This window comes from Rhinichthys klamathensis, unplaced genomic scaffold (assembly GCF_029890125.1).
Source record: "Rhinichthys klamathensis goyatoka isolate OS25496 unplaced genomic scaffold, OSU_Roscu_1.1 h1tg000505l_1, whole genome shotgun sequence".
NCBI lineage: Eukaryota > Metazoa > Chordata > Actinopteri > Cypriniformes > Leuciscidae > Rhinichthys > Rhinichthys klamathensis.
Window position 1 is genome coordinate 672,068 of NW_026606986.1, and position 16,554 is coordinate 688,621.

General features: G+C 38.0%; 1 protein-coding gene and 1 long non-coding RNA gene across 3 annotated transcripts; both read left to right on the forward strand.

The window, feature by feature from the left end:
- The first annotated feature begins 8,371 nt into the window (after positions 1 to 8,371).
- On the forward strand, positions 8,372 to 9,479 carry LOC130072797 (uncharacterized). Of its 2 annotated transcripts, none has more exons than XR_008804173.1 (3): positions 8,372 to 8,456; positions 8,681 to 8,752; positions 9,293 to 9,479. It is a non-coding gene; the product is annotated as an uncharacterized LOC130072797 (long non-coding RNA). The 2 variants fall into 2 exon arrangements; XR_008804172.1 differs by having other exon boundaries at positions 8,398 to 8,492.
- A 1,420-nt stretch (positions 9,480 to 10,899) lies between these two features.
- On the forward strand, positions 10,900 to 15,948 carry LOC130072803 (uncharacterized). Its single transcript, XM_056238068.1, has 12 exons — positions 10,900 to 11,019; positions 11,121 to 11,230; positions 11,553 to 11,678; positions 11,819 to 11,933; positions 12,208 to 12,270; positions 13,256 to 13,310; positions 13,487 to 13,578; positions 13,772 to 13,889; positions 14,022 to 14,129; positions 14,301 to 14,384; positions 14,634 to 14,798; positions 15,722 to 15,948. The coding sequence occupies exons 1-12, from the start codon at positions 10,915 to 10,917 to the stop codon at positions 15,922 to 15,924; spliced, it is 1,344 nt and encodes a 447-aa protein (XP_056094043.1). The 5' UTR covers positions 10,900 to 10,914; the 3' UTR covers positions 15,925 to 15,948.
- The last annotated feature ends 606 nt before the right edge of the window (positions 15,949 to 16,554 follow it).

The following is a 16,554-nucleotide window of genomic DNA, read 5'->3' on the forward strand; positions in this document are numbered from 1 at the left end:
AATCTCAGGCTGCTTAAACAAGTCATTGGATTTGAATACAGAGCCATCACAGATGTCAGAGAACACAGAAGAGTGTACATGCTGATGTTTGGCACACTGCTCCCACACCACTGGGTCTATTAACATGGTTTTTAAAGTGTTCTTCAATGGAATATACTGTGCATAACGTTGGATTCGGTTTTCATCTCGACCGAGACACATACTTTGTGGATGCACGTACGAAAATTTTTTCTGATAATACTGTCTTCTTTGGTATTCTGTGGAAAGTAATGAATTACAAGCTGAATGTAAATCTTGGCCTTGCAAAGTCTGCACCACAGATTCAATATCACGTTGTGAAAGGGCCGTTTTTGACTTGAGTATTTCCCTGAACATCTTCTGTGTGTACTGATGACAGATATAATTTAAACCACTGAATTCCTCCACAATCATCTGAATGGTTGACGATGGCACCAGGTATTTGGCTTGTAGCTGCATATAAAACAGGCAGAGATTTTTCATGTACAATGACTTTGCGTTACATTTCGTCAGTGAGTCTGTGAATTCACTTTCATCAACCTCATCCTCAGTAACATCAAATGCTGAAGAAGGTTGCTGAGATAAAGTATCCATAATCCGTAATTGTGCAAATGTAGAAGTCCTGTGCTTTCGTGAAACATGGGCAGTGAAACTTGATCTTAAACTGAAATTTTTGTCACATTTTTCAAAAGGACAACACACCACCTCTCCCTTGGCTAAATGTGACCTGAGATGAGAAAGGACATTGTTCATGTCTGTAAATTGTTGTTGACAGTCTGTATTGTTGCAAACAAACGTGCCCGTCGAATCATCAAAACGAGTATGTGGTCTTTTGTGATGGCGATAAACATGAGCTTTGAGAGCATTGTATTTTAAGAATTTACATTTGCATTCTGGGAAGCAACATGGAAATTGAGCATTTGCTTCATGTCTGTGTAAGATTTGATGATCAACAAATCCCTTAACTGTCTTCAGAGAGCAATCACAAAATTTGCACGAATACATCATCATCCATATGGTTAAAGGTAACACACCTCATAAGATGAAATCCGTTGTCCATGCATATGGGTGTTTTTAAATGATTGTGAAAGCAAAGTTCTAAAACGACAACAACACAATTCTGAAACCTATTTAGTCCTTTTTAATGCAACTTGCATCAAACATTAAGAATAATTAAAAACGTTTGTGATTAGTCATTGTAATTGTATTCACCTGTTGCCAATTAACTTTTAAATTACGTTGGATGATACGTCAACCGAATTTTTTTAAGCACTTACCATTCACCACTCGACATCGAGGTCCATGATTGTTTTGTTGTCATTCTGTTATATATTGCATTCATACAGCAGAGTATGTTGCCTTAACAGTCACGTTTACACACAAAGCTACTGCCTACTTAACAAAGTCACTACTTACGATTTTTGAAAACAAACTGACGCCTGTAATTCAGTATTCCAGCGAACCCAACTCCGCTCCGTCTTTTAGCTTATTTGCCATGTCAATGAGCACGTTTCCCGACCAAAACAAAAACACGGATTTTTTCCTTGAGGCATTTTTACGCTGTTTTGGAGCCATGATGTGCCACCTGCAGTTAACAGGCTGCTGCTTTGTCTCTTGGCTGATGCCGTTGGGCCGAGGGCAATGATTGAGAAGCAGTTTGACCAATGGCGTGCGTGAAGGCGGGACTTAACAAGAAAGGTCAAAACAGTGCAGAAACGCACACCAAAAAATGTCTTCCATAGAAAGCAAAAGGGGAAATTTCCTGCGACATTGTGAGGTAATCATACTGGGTAAATATGCTGGCATGTAAAATTAAATATAAAATTGTAATCAACAAGTGTTACTGTATTTACGTTGTTTCTGCTGTTGCAGTGCACCCTTGGCCTTGTCAGTGGGTGAGGTCACATCACTAAACTGTCTGAAGAAGTAAGGTGTTGTGGACCATTATAAAATTTGTAAGTGTATTACACTTATATTACACCAAATATAAAAACAAATATTTATTTTAAGTAAAAAACAATATTTTTTTAATGTAAGAAACGCAAGAACATCTAAAAAGAATAACATGATCAGACATGATGATGAATATAGATATGTGATGTATGATATCTAACCATTTTCTCTCTTATTTTTTAAAGGCATCAACATGGAGATTGAATTGGAGACCATTGTTCTGTTCGAAGTGTAGTTTGTGGAAGATGCAATGATAAAATTAATTTGAATTGTCAATGTTGTATTTTAAGCATATATAAGCAATGTTCAGATGATGGTACTGTAGCACTGTTTAAAGTTTTTAATATTGTTGTTATTTACAATGGAAACTACTGTAACAGAAGAAAATAAAGAGGGAAAAATACAAATGATTTTCTCTAATGACTTTTTGTGACATATACATTTCATGAACTACATATAAAATTATTTGTAAGCCATAATCAAAATCAAAATGCTGTATATGCCTTTCAAAATTATGGTCCATCACAGTTAATTTTTTCAAATAACGGTCAACACATGTTATTTCAATTTACAGTCAAACTCTGTTAAATAATGATTAAAACATGATTTCAGTTTACAGTCAAAACATGCTTTATGAAGTAATGGTGTCAACATGTCATTTATATCTACATTCAAATAATGTTTAGTTAAACAACTGCTACACCATGTTTTTATATTTACAGTTAAAACATGTTTTATTAAACGAGGGTTTAAACATGTTACGTGAACTTACAGTCAAATAATGTCATTACATTTAATGGTCTATGCATGTATTTGCAATTATACAGACAAAATATGTTATTTCAGATTACGTTTTAAACATTTTATAGTACTGTATGGTCAATGTTCTTTTTTCATGTTGCTGTGTAAACATGTTACTTCAGTTCATGGGGTTTTACCGTTATTTTCATCAATGGCAAACGTTTGGCACCCTGTGCTGCCATGCATTTGCTCGTTTTTTTATGTGTTTTTTTTTTACAGTGTAGGCTAGCCTATATACAGACATTCAATAGTCTTAATTTGACCAATATAATCATTTTAACTAGTTTTTATTGTTCATTTTATTGCCCAATGTACAATGTTCTCACAGTCCATAAAAGAAAACACTCTAAATTAATAAATGTAGCCTTTCATTTAAAAAAAAAAAAAACATCCAGAAGGTTTTCATAAATATAAATATTATATTTATATGGAAATATAGATAGACCATAGAATATCCATTTATACACACACACACACACCCACACATTTATATTTTAAACTGTTGTGACCTGTGAATCTACAGTTTAAAATATTTGCAGAACTTAAAAAAAAGCTAAGTACAATTTATTGTAATAATATTGTTACTGAAAGTTTTATATAGCATAATTAAAATAATTTATTTACTTTTCCAACAAATGTTACAAGTCCAATACTGTCATGGTGGTCTTCCGTCACTTTTGACCAAAAATTTTCTGTTTTGAATTTTAAAATTCACAATTATACGCAAATTAACTGGTTGGGCTATTACCACACCGCATAATTGAGTCAGAAGACTGAAATAAGAGGTTGAAATGAGATCAGATCCAGATGGATTAAGCTGTGATAAAAGATTTGCTGTTTATTTTTTTTATTTATTGAGTTTTACTGTTATGTGTAACAAAATGCTTTCTCTGTATTCAGGTTTGACTGCAATAATAATGCAAATATATATTTTTTACTGACTCTTGTGTGCATGATCTGAAAGCACTGTTTGATTTTGAGCACAGATAAAATGTTGTTTTTTTTTTTTTAAAGAAGAGTCAGATGTTCTCTGAATGTAGTTTGAAAATTTGGTTTTGTGTTTAAGGTTTTAAAAAATTAATGATGTTTCCAAGAAATGTGTTTTAGCAATTCAGGAAACCTGTAGGTTAATATTAAAAACATGCATACTATTTTTTATACATATCACACAGATAACAAACTAATAAAAAGTGAATCTAATCAAGCATAATCTCAGTCTTAATAAAATTACTGAATTATCATAATCTTTCACAAATAGACATCATAAATGTTAAAGTGGAAAGGTTTATTTAAAAAAAATGTATAAGAGTTCTAATATTACATTTAGACATATCAGCTGAATATACTTTACTTTGTAATTAAGGTTCGTTGATTTTCATGTCTGCCACATATAAACAATGAGCCAAAACGAAATTATTGATAATTTTCATAAAATCATATATAACACGTTCCTACGTGTGCTGACGTGTTGTTAACGCGTTCCTATGCAACCTGATCTCACAGAATTCCGTGAAATGAACACGGACCCTTAACTCAAAATCCGTGGCAGTTTCACGGAATTGCCGAAAATTCCGTGATTTGCCCACGGAAATGATGCCTATGTAAGTCAATGACAGGCAGCATCCGTGTTCCACACACGGACAGTTACAACACACGCGCTCCCCCAAATTGACGTCGTTTTATAATTTGGAAAGGTATCGCTTTAAATATTCTGAGTTTACCTAAAGTACTTTACTTTAAATATTTAGTTTTAAGGTGATTTTAACTTGATATTGCATTGTTCTGTCGTCGTTTGATCGCTAGGATAACGTCTGGTCACCCTGAATTCCGTGACCGTACCACGGAATATTCAGTGGTCGCCACAGATTGTTTTCACCTTCACTGGACTGGACGATATAGCCTATTGCTGATTTTGACACTTTAGGCCAGGGGTCTCAAACTCAACTTAACTGGGGGCCGCTGGAGGTAGAGTCGGGGTCAGGCGGGGCCGCATCAAGTATTCCACAAAAAATAGTATTCAAGTATTCCAAAAAAGGAGCACAACTGATCCAATCTTCTCAATATTTATTATTAACGTTTCTTCTGAACTGTTCCTCTGAATTTGAACATTCCTTTCTGTACATGATTGGTTCTTCATGAGCTGTCCTTCTGACAGTTGAAGTTCATTTTACAAACTTCCTATCGTCGATAACACATATTTGTGATATTTATATTTGCTTATGTCCTTTTTATTTTCTTTATACAACACATTAATGATATTGAATGTTTTTTTTGGAAGGCACATTTCCTTTTATTATACTTAGAAAAACAATTATTGCTTTTGAAATACAAATATTTGCAGTCATGTCTGCCCGTCTTATTAAATTTCTTCTACACATGTATAGTGTCTCAAATTACTGACTGCACAAATCAAAGCAAACCTTCTTATCAACCTGTTGGACACATATTACAAGCTCAAAATGATTATTCTCACATTGTTTTAGAGCAGGGGTCTCCAACACGTCGCTCGCGAGCTACCAGTAGCTCGTGGCCTGATTGGTGGTAGCTCGCCAAGGGGGCGTTCACATATCGCGCTCACATATTTTGCGCGCTCAAGTTCGTTATTTCAAATGTAGGCGCGCGGCAAGCGCGCTCATAATTGAAGCGACGCGCTCATTTTTTCCAGGCGCAGTATGTTTGTACTTCGCGGTTGTCTATGACAACTATTGACAACAAACCCACCGTAAGCTGTCACGAGACTATCTATGGTAGCCCATAAGGGATAATTTTATTTTATTTTTTAAACGCGGCACACGCAACGACGGGCCGCACTAACATTAAACTTTAATGTCAAGTAGGGGGCCACAAAATATCACCCCGCGGGCCGCAAATGGCCCGCGGGCCGCGAGTTTGAGACCTCTGCTTTAGGCTATTCAAGCTGTCTGTGTTTGCAATGAAATGTAGCCTCATTAAACTGAACATATTATCTCCCCCGATCAGTTTGTAACAGTTTTTACTTATTGTCAAATTCTGTGATGGCACCACGGATTCTTCCGTGACGGGACCACGGAATATTCAGTCGTTCGCCCACAGATTGTTTCACCTTCACTGGACGATATAGCCTATTGCTGATTTTGACACTTTAGGCTATTAAGTTGTCTGTGTTTGCGATGTAGCCTCATTAAACTGTGAACATATTATCTCCCCCGATCAGTTTGTAACAGTTTTCCTTATTGTCAAATTCTGTGATGGCACCACGGATTCTTCCGTGACGGGACCACGGAATTCTTCCGTGACCGTACCACGGAATATTCAGTCGTTCGCCCACAGATTGTTTTCACCTTCACTGCTCGAGATTGCCTATTGCTGATTTTGACACTTTCAGTAGGCTATTCAAGTTGTCTTGTGTTTGTGATGCATGTAGCCTAATTAAACTGTGAACATATTATCTCCCCTGACCAGTTTCTATAGCCTTTTGCTTATTGACAAATTCTGTGATGGCACCACGGATTCTTCCGTGACGGGACACACGGATAACCGGATATAACTAGAGGCAGGCTTGATCAATCAAACTCCCCATCCATCATCTTGTGTAAATAATATTTGGACTAGTTTACAATTTTTTTTATGTTTACTCAATTGACAGATATAGGCATATACAGACAACGAAAAAAAAAATGATAAAGACTAATTATAAATTAATGTTAAATCGGACGAGTCTGTTGCCATGACGGCGACCCCACTTTCGCGGTTTTTCCGTCATTGCGAGGATCCCCTCTACAAATCGGTATGTATCTCAGACCTGCTACTTATTTACTATCTATAAATGTTGAATTATAAGTTTTAATGCGTTTTAGATGGCTTGTATTGTTGATTGCTAAATAGTTGACATGATATCGTGTCTGTAGTTGTTTTTCTCTAAAAAAAAGTATGCGTTTTTACATTACAAATATTTAATGTTTTCTCAAAATGAGTTTATTTTTTTTCATCCATCCAGTAACGTTACCAACATCTCATCCTATGTAGCACCATCATGTACACCAAAAAATATAGAGAAAATCGATTTTTTTCTCCAGTATTATAAGTAGGCTAATGAAAGCATCATACCTGCCAACTTTTGAGTTTTGCTCGGCGTGAGATTTGTTGACGGGGGGGGGGGGGGGGGGGGGCATGGTGGTAGAGACGAGTGAAATTTGTTGACGGGGGGGGGGGGCGGTCTCGCTCGCGCAAGGTCTCTCGCTCGCTCTACGCGGTTTGGAGCACAATCTCTGTCTCGCATGCACGCTCGCTCTAGATAACGGGAGATTTTTAACGAATTTGCGGTATAACTAGTCGATCACGAGTGGCTCAACAGGTAGATATATAGATAAACTCATCTTCCAGGCATTTGACCGCCCGGGTTGACACTTCAGCGTGAGAAATCGGGAGTGTGGCGTGTGAGCGTGTGAAACCAATCAAATGCGGGTGTCTCACGGTCAATGCGTGAGAGTTGGCAGCTATGAAGCATATAACGTTAGGCCCTATCCTGAAATCCGTCTGATATTCTTTTTCCATCTTGTGTGTAAACAAAATGAAAAAATAATTTTGCACCTGGCTTTATCATATGCATATGTTCAGATTTATGTTACCGAAAATATATATGCAAAATTGCGCATATTTAATGAGATAATGCCTACTTTGCATAATTAAACATACACATTGCAAAAACTTATAATACACTGTTTTTATATACTTAATTGTGTAATTAATCAACTGAGGAAGTTTCATGGTGATATCTATTATTTTAAAAGTTTACCCTATTCACCTGTAGTGTCTCGCATTAATGTAGACATTATATTTTTTTCTCAGAGATACTGTATATCTAATTATGCTTTCTTGTCTGTTCTACAGATTATTTGCTGTTTTACATATTATCTCCATTGCTCTATCTCTATCGTTTAAAAAAACAAAGGCACTTTTAAGAGCCACTCTTTCAATCTCTCTCTCTCACTCTGTTTCTCTCTTAAGTCTCTCACACTTTCTGTCTCTCTCTCTCTCTCTCTCTCTCTCTCTCTCTCTCTCTCTCTCTCTCTCTCTCTCTCTCTCTCTCTCTCTCTCTCTCTCTCTCCCCCACCCCCTCCTCTCTCTCTCTCTCACACACACACACGCGCGCGCACACACACACACACACACACACACACACACACACACACACACACACTCATCTTCATATCTGTATTGTGTGTCTATTGTCTGTATTTTTGTATTGTATCTGTGCGTATACCATGTCAGAAAACCACCCAGGAGTCTTTGAAGATCCCAATGAGGTCAGGGGCCATATGGCTGCTGAAATTAGCAAGGCTCTTCTCCGTGAGGCCAGGGTGAGAAGTTTTGATAAACTTACACCCATGTCTCTGAAAATCACTATTTACATATTGTTTGTTTGTTGTAGTTGCTGTTGTGGTATGATGTTCTAGACATTTAATAGACATTGGAGTAGTGTAGCATTTTATATCTTGTAGTTTTAGTTTTGTGTTTTTTATTGTTAGTTACTTTGGAAAAAAGCGTCCATCAAACATAACCATAAGTCTGATATTCTATCAGAAAATATTAATATTTTATTTTCATATAGGCTGCAATGGCAATGGGAAGCCATGTCCCTCAAAAAAGAAAGAGGACTAAGAGAGGGAAAGCAGTCACAAGCGCAGCGGCCACAAGTAACAGACGTAAGAAACGTCAAAAAGCAGAACGTCGTGCATTAGGTTCGTTGTTTATAGCACTGTTATAGTTTAATAATGATAATTATCTAAATGTTGGTGAGTGAAAAGATGGTTTGAGCTCACTGAGCCAGATGTATGATGTAATATTGTGAATTTTCTGGACTAAAATATATGATGCTTTACAGTAAGACCCTGATAGAATAGATAACCTATTGTATTGGCCTTTGCAGCTTCTGAAGTTCAAGTGATCACAGTGTCTGAGGAAGTCCCTCAGATCGAAGAAGAGATGACTGCAAGTCTTGGTGAGTATGTCTGTATAATCCCTATAACTACATTTCCTATTCCTCCATATCAACAACTTTTCTAATGACCCTGTAAACTTTTCCTCGATTCATTGTTGTTGATGTCTCACACTTCTTCTCCACGCAACTACATTAAGTGTTTGTATTTTGTTGTTGTAGACAGAACATGTGCATTATATTCTAATTTTTTACAATTCTGCACTCATTGCTTTTGCATAGCTTGCTTTTAGAAATTCTTGCCTATTTTGGGAAGTGATACACACTCCAACTCTTCATTTCAAAGTGGTCTATTATCGGAAGCATATTACACGGTTTGTGAGACCATTGTGATACAATGGTTCGTGATACCATGATCAAGTCCATATACAGTACATTAAACCAACATTGAATGGACACTGTCGTGTATGGCTTGGTCAAAGTCAGATTTTAAGTCATAATTATTGTCGTACCATTCAGTATTAAGTAATTTTTTATCTATTGTGCCTTCACTCAATCGAAGGGTTGTTTAACAGTTATTTATTTATTTTCATTTATTTTCAGAAACGTGTCTTCAACAGCTGAGGGACACTCTTGACTCAGTTGAGGTTAATGTGGCAGCTGAAAAAACAGCATGGGCACAGCGGCAGCTACACGCTGATACAAGGGCAAAAGCAGCAAGGCCAGTGCTGCTCGATGCTAAACTGTCCGCTGAAAGAGACTTCTACCAAAAATGTCACAGGTGCGGTGCCGTAGAGGCAGTAATTAGGGTGCCTGGATTGTGTGCCACTGGACATGGAGTATCTATGTGGAGGATGCGACATGGAGGCTCACAAAAAGAATGTGTTCCATGGCAGGGAGGCACTTTTCCATGGCTACCTGGAGCCTATTCCCCCCACAAAGGCTGTGGTGATGGGTGAAAACGGCCAGCCTCACTTTTGTGAGCAGAGTATGTTATGTTATTTATTAACAATTTATGTTGACTAGTAAAGGGTAATTACTAATTACACAAATATTCTTTGTTGATATACTTTGTCAATGGAAAAGGTTTAAAAACTCTTAATTTGAATCACTCTTTGATTGAAGAAATTGTTTTTGTTTGGCTTTGACTATGAAACATGCTATTAGTAAGCAAACAGTGATAATGACATGGTAGAGTTGTCTATTTTGTAGATGTTGGTTTTGAATCACTGATATGACAAGTGATATACCTTCTCGATTGAGGAAAAATGTAACAACCTCTTTGCATTGCAGTATGTCAGTTGCCATTGCCCGCACATAGGACACTATGTGAGTGCACCTATGAGATTGAGGTCACCTCTGGCAAGCATATTTCTGTGGTCACCATGAATGGTAAGTTTGGAAAGTCCTGCTTTTTGTTTCGTTGTACCGCAGAAGTTAACAATTGCAATCAAGGCAAAGCTTTTCTCTTGAGAAATATACCAATTGCCAAATGTTAATGCTATATCAAATACTACAGTGAATTAATAAGGGACAGTTGAGTTGGAAAAAGTTGATTCTGTGAAACACATGTTTAATGTGTCTCTTTTTTCACAGGGCGATATGATGTCTGTTTGCCCCGTAAAGTTTGTCCTACCTGCCTTGTGGAATGGACCCCAGGGGTGAAAGAGCTCCTCAGGTACCGTTACTGGCCAAGCACAACAAACTGCCAGACACTATATAGTTTTGATGTCTTTGAAGCTTTTGCTCACATCAAAGTATCGGCTCCTTCGATGTCAAGGCATGCCTTTCTAAAGCTACTGGAGCACCGTTCTGTTCAGGCTGGAAGGGTAAATCTGCTTGAATCATTGTTACACACAATCAAATTACTGTAATATTGTAATATTTTTTTTCTGTAAACACAATTTTTTTTTTTATGTCATAGCCGGGGAATGTCTGTGCAGATACGTTCCAGAAAAGCTTTTTCGAATATTGTTTTTGCAAGCATACAGAAGAGGTGATGTGTGAAGTAAATGACTTTGATTGTCCAGCATGTCACCCAGACATGTTGGCAGTGTGTTGCGATGGCAATCGCAAACATTATCGCTCCAAAAAATCAAGGGGGTATGTTCATATTACACAGGCATTAATCTCAATATCAAAACCCACAGCATTGTCATAGAAATAGTTGCATGTAGAGTCATGTTTGGTCAGTTAAAAGAGGATTTTTTTTGTGATCAATTTTAATGGACAGGAATGAGGAACCCTCTCTGTACAAGGGGTTATTTCTTGCCAAAGATGAGGAGGTATCAGCCTTTCTCAACAATGTCAGAGGCAGCAGCATGACAAGAGTATGTCTAATATTGCATATTAAGACAGTATATCTACTGCTTATGTTTGAGTGTCTTTTCTGTTTTCTATTTGTTAAGACGAGTGATATCTGACTTTACAGGCAGATAACAGTGGAACATGTGGCGTTTCAAGGTTCAGGGCGAGTAAGGAGACGTCAAAAAAATCATCGTCCAAAATAGATGAAGAGGGGATACAAGTGGCAGCCTGCAGGTATGTGGGTAGATCAGAAGTGTGCAATTGTACAGATGCCATTTGTTACACGCTGTGGAAACTCATTTGTGGATAAATGTATCAGAGTCATGTTTAATTTCCTTATGGGAAGTAAAGTAAATCCCCTTAACAGATTTTTTTCCCTAGAAGATTGTTTTAAAGCTCAGTTAGTCACATATGTAGAGATTGATGGGGAAATGTGTGTGTGTGTGAGAGAGAGAGAGACTGAGAGGCTTTGAATAGAGGGTTTTGATTAGCTTTGTTTTCCACAGGTCTCATTGTGTAAATTGATCATTAACCATATTGTCCTCTTGTGTATCAGACACGGGATATTGCTGCGAGGACTGAACCACTACCGTGGCGAGGTCTTCGCCTACCCAATGTTTTTACAGAGGGAATTGTCAGAGAGGGCCAATGTCACTTTCTTCTGCCTGGATGTTGTCTGCAGGTAATTTTTCTCTGTCATATTGAAACTCGGTCAACCTACTGTACATTAAGTGTCAAGTGCCTGTTTTTTTTTCAGTCGTTTTATATTGATGGCCAGGCAAAGTGTTGGTTAATGCCTACTAATGCTGTGCTTCTTTTTAGGTACTGGCCATACCTAAGCAAAGTGACTGAAGAATCATCAGATCTTCAACCGCTGATGGAAATGAGGCCATTTCTCAGTGTGATGCATGCCAAAGCTCATACAGCAAAATGCGAGGTACCTCAAATTACTGAAATTCAGATGCAACAGTAGCCAGCAGGCAGCTAATGCGAAAAGCCGAGCAATGATTGTTTTTTATTATTTTAATCTGGTATTAGTGGCAATATACTAAATTGTAAGTCTTTGATTATGATATCTTGTGTAGTATATTATGCAGATAAAATATGACACCTTTAATGTGAAAGTGATTTTAATGTGCACATAATCCATGATTGCATAACATTAGATTTTTAAAGTTATGGTATGAAATTAATCCAACACTATGTTGCAGGTGAGATGGGGCGGCAGGAATCAGGATGGAGCAGGGAACACTGTTGGAGAGGAAGTTGAGCAAGTATGTTATCACCGACATTATTGTAACTATGTAGATATAGGAGACTTCACTAATACATTTATGTGTGAGACAAACAGAGTGTGAAGGATAAAGTACATCAGGGTATCAAACAAAGATCTATGCTTGCTCGAATGACCATCAGAGCACAACACACATTGTCACAAGTGCAACACACATTATGTCTCCTCTGGGTAAAAAGTGAGTAGTGGTGGTGTCTGCATGATACATCACTATTTCAAGTTATGTTCCCTCTGAGCTGCACTATTTAATTATATACACTCTTTTGATCCTGTTAGGGAAATTCAGTCTCTGCATTTAACCTATCCGTGAATTAGAGACGCACATACACAGCACACAGTGAGGACACACACACTAACTCCTAACCACTAGAGCAGTGGGCAGTCAGCTGATGCGGCGCCCGGGGAGCAGTGAAGGGTTTGGTGCCTTGCTCAAGGGCACCTTAGCCGTGGATGTGGACAGGACAGCGATGTTCAACAACTTTCCCCACCCACTTTCACTTTCCACACAGCCACTTTCCTCCTGGTCGGCATTCGAACGAGACACACGCCCAAGGCCCTAACCAGTAGGCCATGGTAGACTTTTTCCAACCTACCAGTAGGACCCCATTTGACACACCAGCCTGGTGACAGTGCAAAATCATCAAATTTCATGGGATTCTATGAAAATGCCGATTGTCACAGCTCTGGCATGTCATTGTGAGGTTTTAAAATGTAGACCCAATTGGCAAGACCCAACTTTGAAAAATTGGGCTTGATCTTTCCTATTTTGCTGTCTATGGCTATGGCTGAAAGGGCGTGGTCGCTTTAGTTTCCATGGCATTTTAAGATGGAGAGCTAGTTGACGATAAGATATTAGTTCAACAATAAGTATGGCTACATGTTCATACAGTATGTTTTTGTTTATTTGTTGTTGTTTTTTGGTAATGTAAAATAGGAATACATTAATTTCTGTATTGTTTATCTAGGTAAACAGCTTTCTCTCCAGGGCAGCTCTTGTCACAAAGTACATGACAAAGGCAGGTTGGTATGACACATTAGAAACCATACTCTGTGATGAGGTATTTCTGACTTGTAAAATGTAATTTTCCTGTTCTCCTTGCACTAAAGTATTTGTTGTGTTAGGTTGTGTCTAACTGCAATGGTCTTTCCCATGTAAATTGATCCAATCACGCATGTAGATTTATTTTTTTAATCAGGGAGAGAGAATATGCTCACTCAACAGGCCATGGGGTGGAACAGAAAAAAGACAGAGAACCTTCACAAAGTCTTGGCCCGCAGATACATCAAAGTAAGGACATTTCCCAATGGTCCTCTTGCCTGACACAACATACATTTTAACAACAAACAGCAGAGCTGGAGTCCATCCATCTGTAATAAGCTCATTCATTCATTCATTTATAAACTGTAGATGAAGGAATTTCTTGATCCCGGGATTGGCTGAAAGCTTGCATGTTATTTTTTTATTTTTGTGTGATTTAAAGATCTCCGAGAGGGCAAAGCTGGAAGCTGCCAGCTTCAGTGATTTCTGCCAGAAGAATGACATCACTGAACAAACAGCACAGCAGTGGGTGGGTGATGTTCAGCAGTGGGCAGTCACAGGTAAATCATGCGTAGCGCTCAGATTTTTCACAAATACAACTGTTAATTACTTTGTTCAAATATGAACTACTGTACATAAGGTGATCAGACATTTTTAAATGAAACAACCGTTTAATTGTGTTACCTATTTAGAGCCAGTTAGCACAACAGAACAGGGAGCAACAGAGGATCTCAGGGCTGAGATAGAGAGCATCATAGTGGCCCTGCTACGCAAGAAGCATGACCTCTATCGTCAGAATGGTTGGTTGACTAATATTCAAATGGCACATTGTAAATGCAAACAAACAAAAACTGTTTTCCTGATAGTTTTCTTATTTCACTTTGCTGATAGCAATCAAACAAGACAAAGAAAAAGAAGAAAAATAAGAGAATTTAAAAAAAAACTGAAACAAAAGATCCTGCTGTACAAAGCAATTGCAGAGGATACAATTGACGAGGAGTTGGCCTTCAATTTGACAGAGGACTACATCCTGCCTTGGGAGAGACGTGAGGATGGTATGGTAGTCCTGACATGTTCTCTAAAATGTATGCCTGTCTTTTTTTTTTTTATATAAAAAAAAAAAAGTATTTTATTGCAATCAAAATCTCTCTCTCTCTCTCTCTCTCTCTCTCTCTCTCTCTATATATATATATATATATATATATATATATATATCTTTCTCTCTCTCTCTTGTATGTTTGGGTTTATAACTTAATCATCATAAATACTAAATCACTTTTTCCATCAATTCCCTCTACTTAAAGGTCGCTCCTTCAGGTTAAAACGGTCTCTTTTTGACCAAATGATGCTAGTTAGACGCCTTGAGGAGGAGCAGAGTATCCTGGTGAAGGAGATGTCTCAGCACATCACGTCTCTTCGTAAGGAGATAAAGGGAGTGGAGAAGCTAAAAGAGAACATCAGAATGGGCTGTAAGTCAAATTTGGAGTTTTTTTTCTCACTAACATATGTATAGTCCCTTTTCTACTGAATGGTACCAGTTCAACTCACCTCAACATGACTCTACTTGGTTTGGTTTTAAATTTTTGGTTTCATTTTCCACTGCATAAAAGTACCATTTCAAGTAACTGGTTGCTATAGCAACACTGAAGTAAACTATCTTAGCATCACCATTGTGTAAAAGTTGGTAACATCAATCACTACAGCAGAACAGATAAAATCAACAGTATTCTGAATTCATCACAATACAGACATGTTTTTGGGGAGATGGCAATATTTACTCTATCGGCCGTCCTGTCTTGCTAACACTAAGCTGCTGCTGAGGGCCTGCTCAGAACGTTAACATTATGATGCTAGCGATAACAATGGCCACAGAGCTATCTACACATCATTGTTGGAACTTCAACAGAGGTGGAACCAAAAGTGCTTGGTACCAGAGTCAAGTGGATCTGGTACCAGTCCGTGGAAAAGAGCCACAAGTTTTGTTTTTTCTATATTAGTCATACCACTCTGCTCCACCCTCACACTTTGTTTGCCCTATCCTCACCTCAACATAGCCCCCCCCCCCCCCCCCCCCCCCCCCCAATCACACACAGACAGTCACAGCTTCTGCAACCCCCCATCCCTTCACCGACTGCACTTTATACCCCCAATTTATGCAAAGTATAGGATGTCAAACACATACAATTTCTATGAATTTCTTACATACAATAACTATGCATATGACAATAAAATGCCCTTGTATTCCGTGTTTAAGTTTTCTTGCAACAAATAACCAAAAAATCTAAACAAAACAAAAAACAAGAAATTGAGTAACATCTTTCTGTCATATGTGGTTCTACATGCTATAATTTTGGAACAATACTTGTTATTCTTATGTTTATGTATGTTACAGATTTTGGTGACATGTCAGAGGATGCTGCAGCTGGTTTCAAACGTGTCCTCATGCGGAGGTCCTCTGCACTGAAGAGTTTATGCCAACAAGCTGTGAGCACGTATAGTGCTATAGTTGATGACCTCCAGATGCAGGACACAGAATGCAGAACGGACACTGATGACGAATATGACTTTAGTAGTCCAGAGTCAGAAGAAGATTAGAAAGGAGACCACTCTGTTTTGTTTAGTTTTTAAAGGGTTGGTTCGGGATTTTGGACATCGGGCCTCATTTCCAGGTGAGCCTTAGTGTTATTTATCAGTAGAGACATTTTTCAAAGATTTTCTTCCAGTCGTTCAAGTTGCATAGTTCGCCGGTGCTAGGCTAGCGCGAGTCAACGGTATCTGCTAGCCTGCCATTAAAAACAGTTTTACCCACTCCACAGTTCACCTAAAGCAAATAAATTATAACGCCAGACTGTCGATGTAAATGTCTGTTGAGAGAATAATGTTAGAAATTAAACTACTCTTGCATCTCAATGATCGCAATACATTTACAGGAACTAGTTTCTCAGCAGCGGCGGGATTTTACTTTGCTCCGGTTAGTAGTACTACACCGAAAAGTAAACACAGAACAGAAGCGCACTACAGTCGGGACGTCTAGCTAGCTAGTAGTAGTCTCGGTTGCCTAGGTAACTTAATATCACTCCGCCGCTGCTGTAGACTGTGCTAATAAATACAAGGAACAAAATAACTATTGCAATGCAATGAAAGGGTAATTTGATTTCTAACATTATTCTCTCAACAGACATTTACATCGATAGTCTGGCGTTATAATTTATTTGCTTTTGGTGA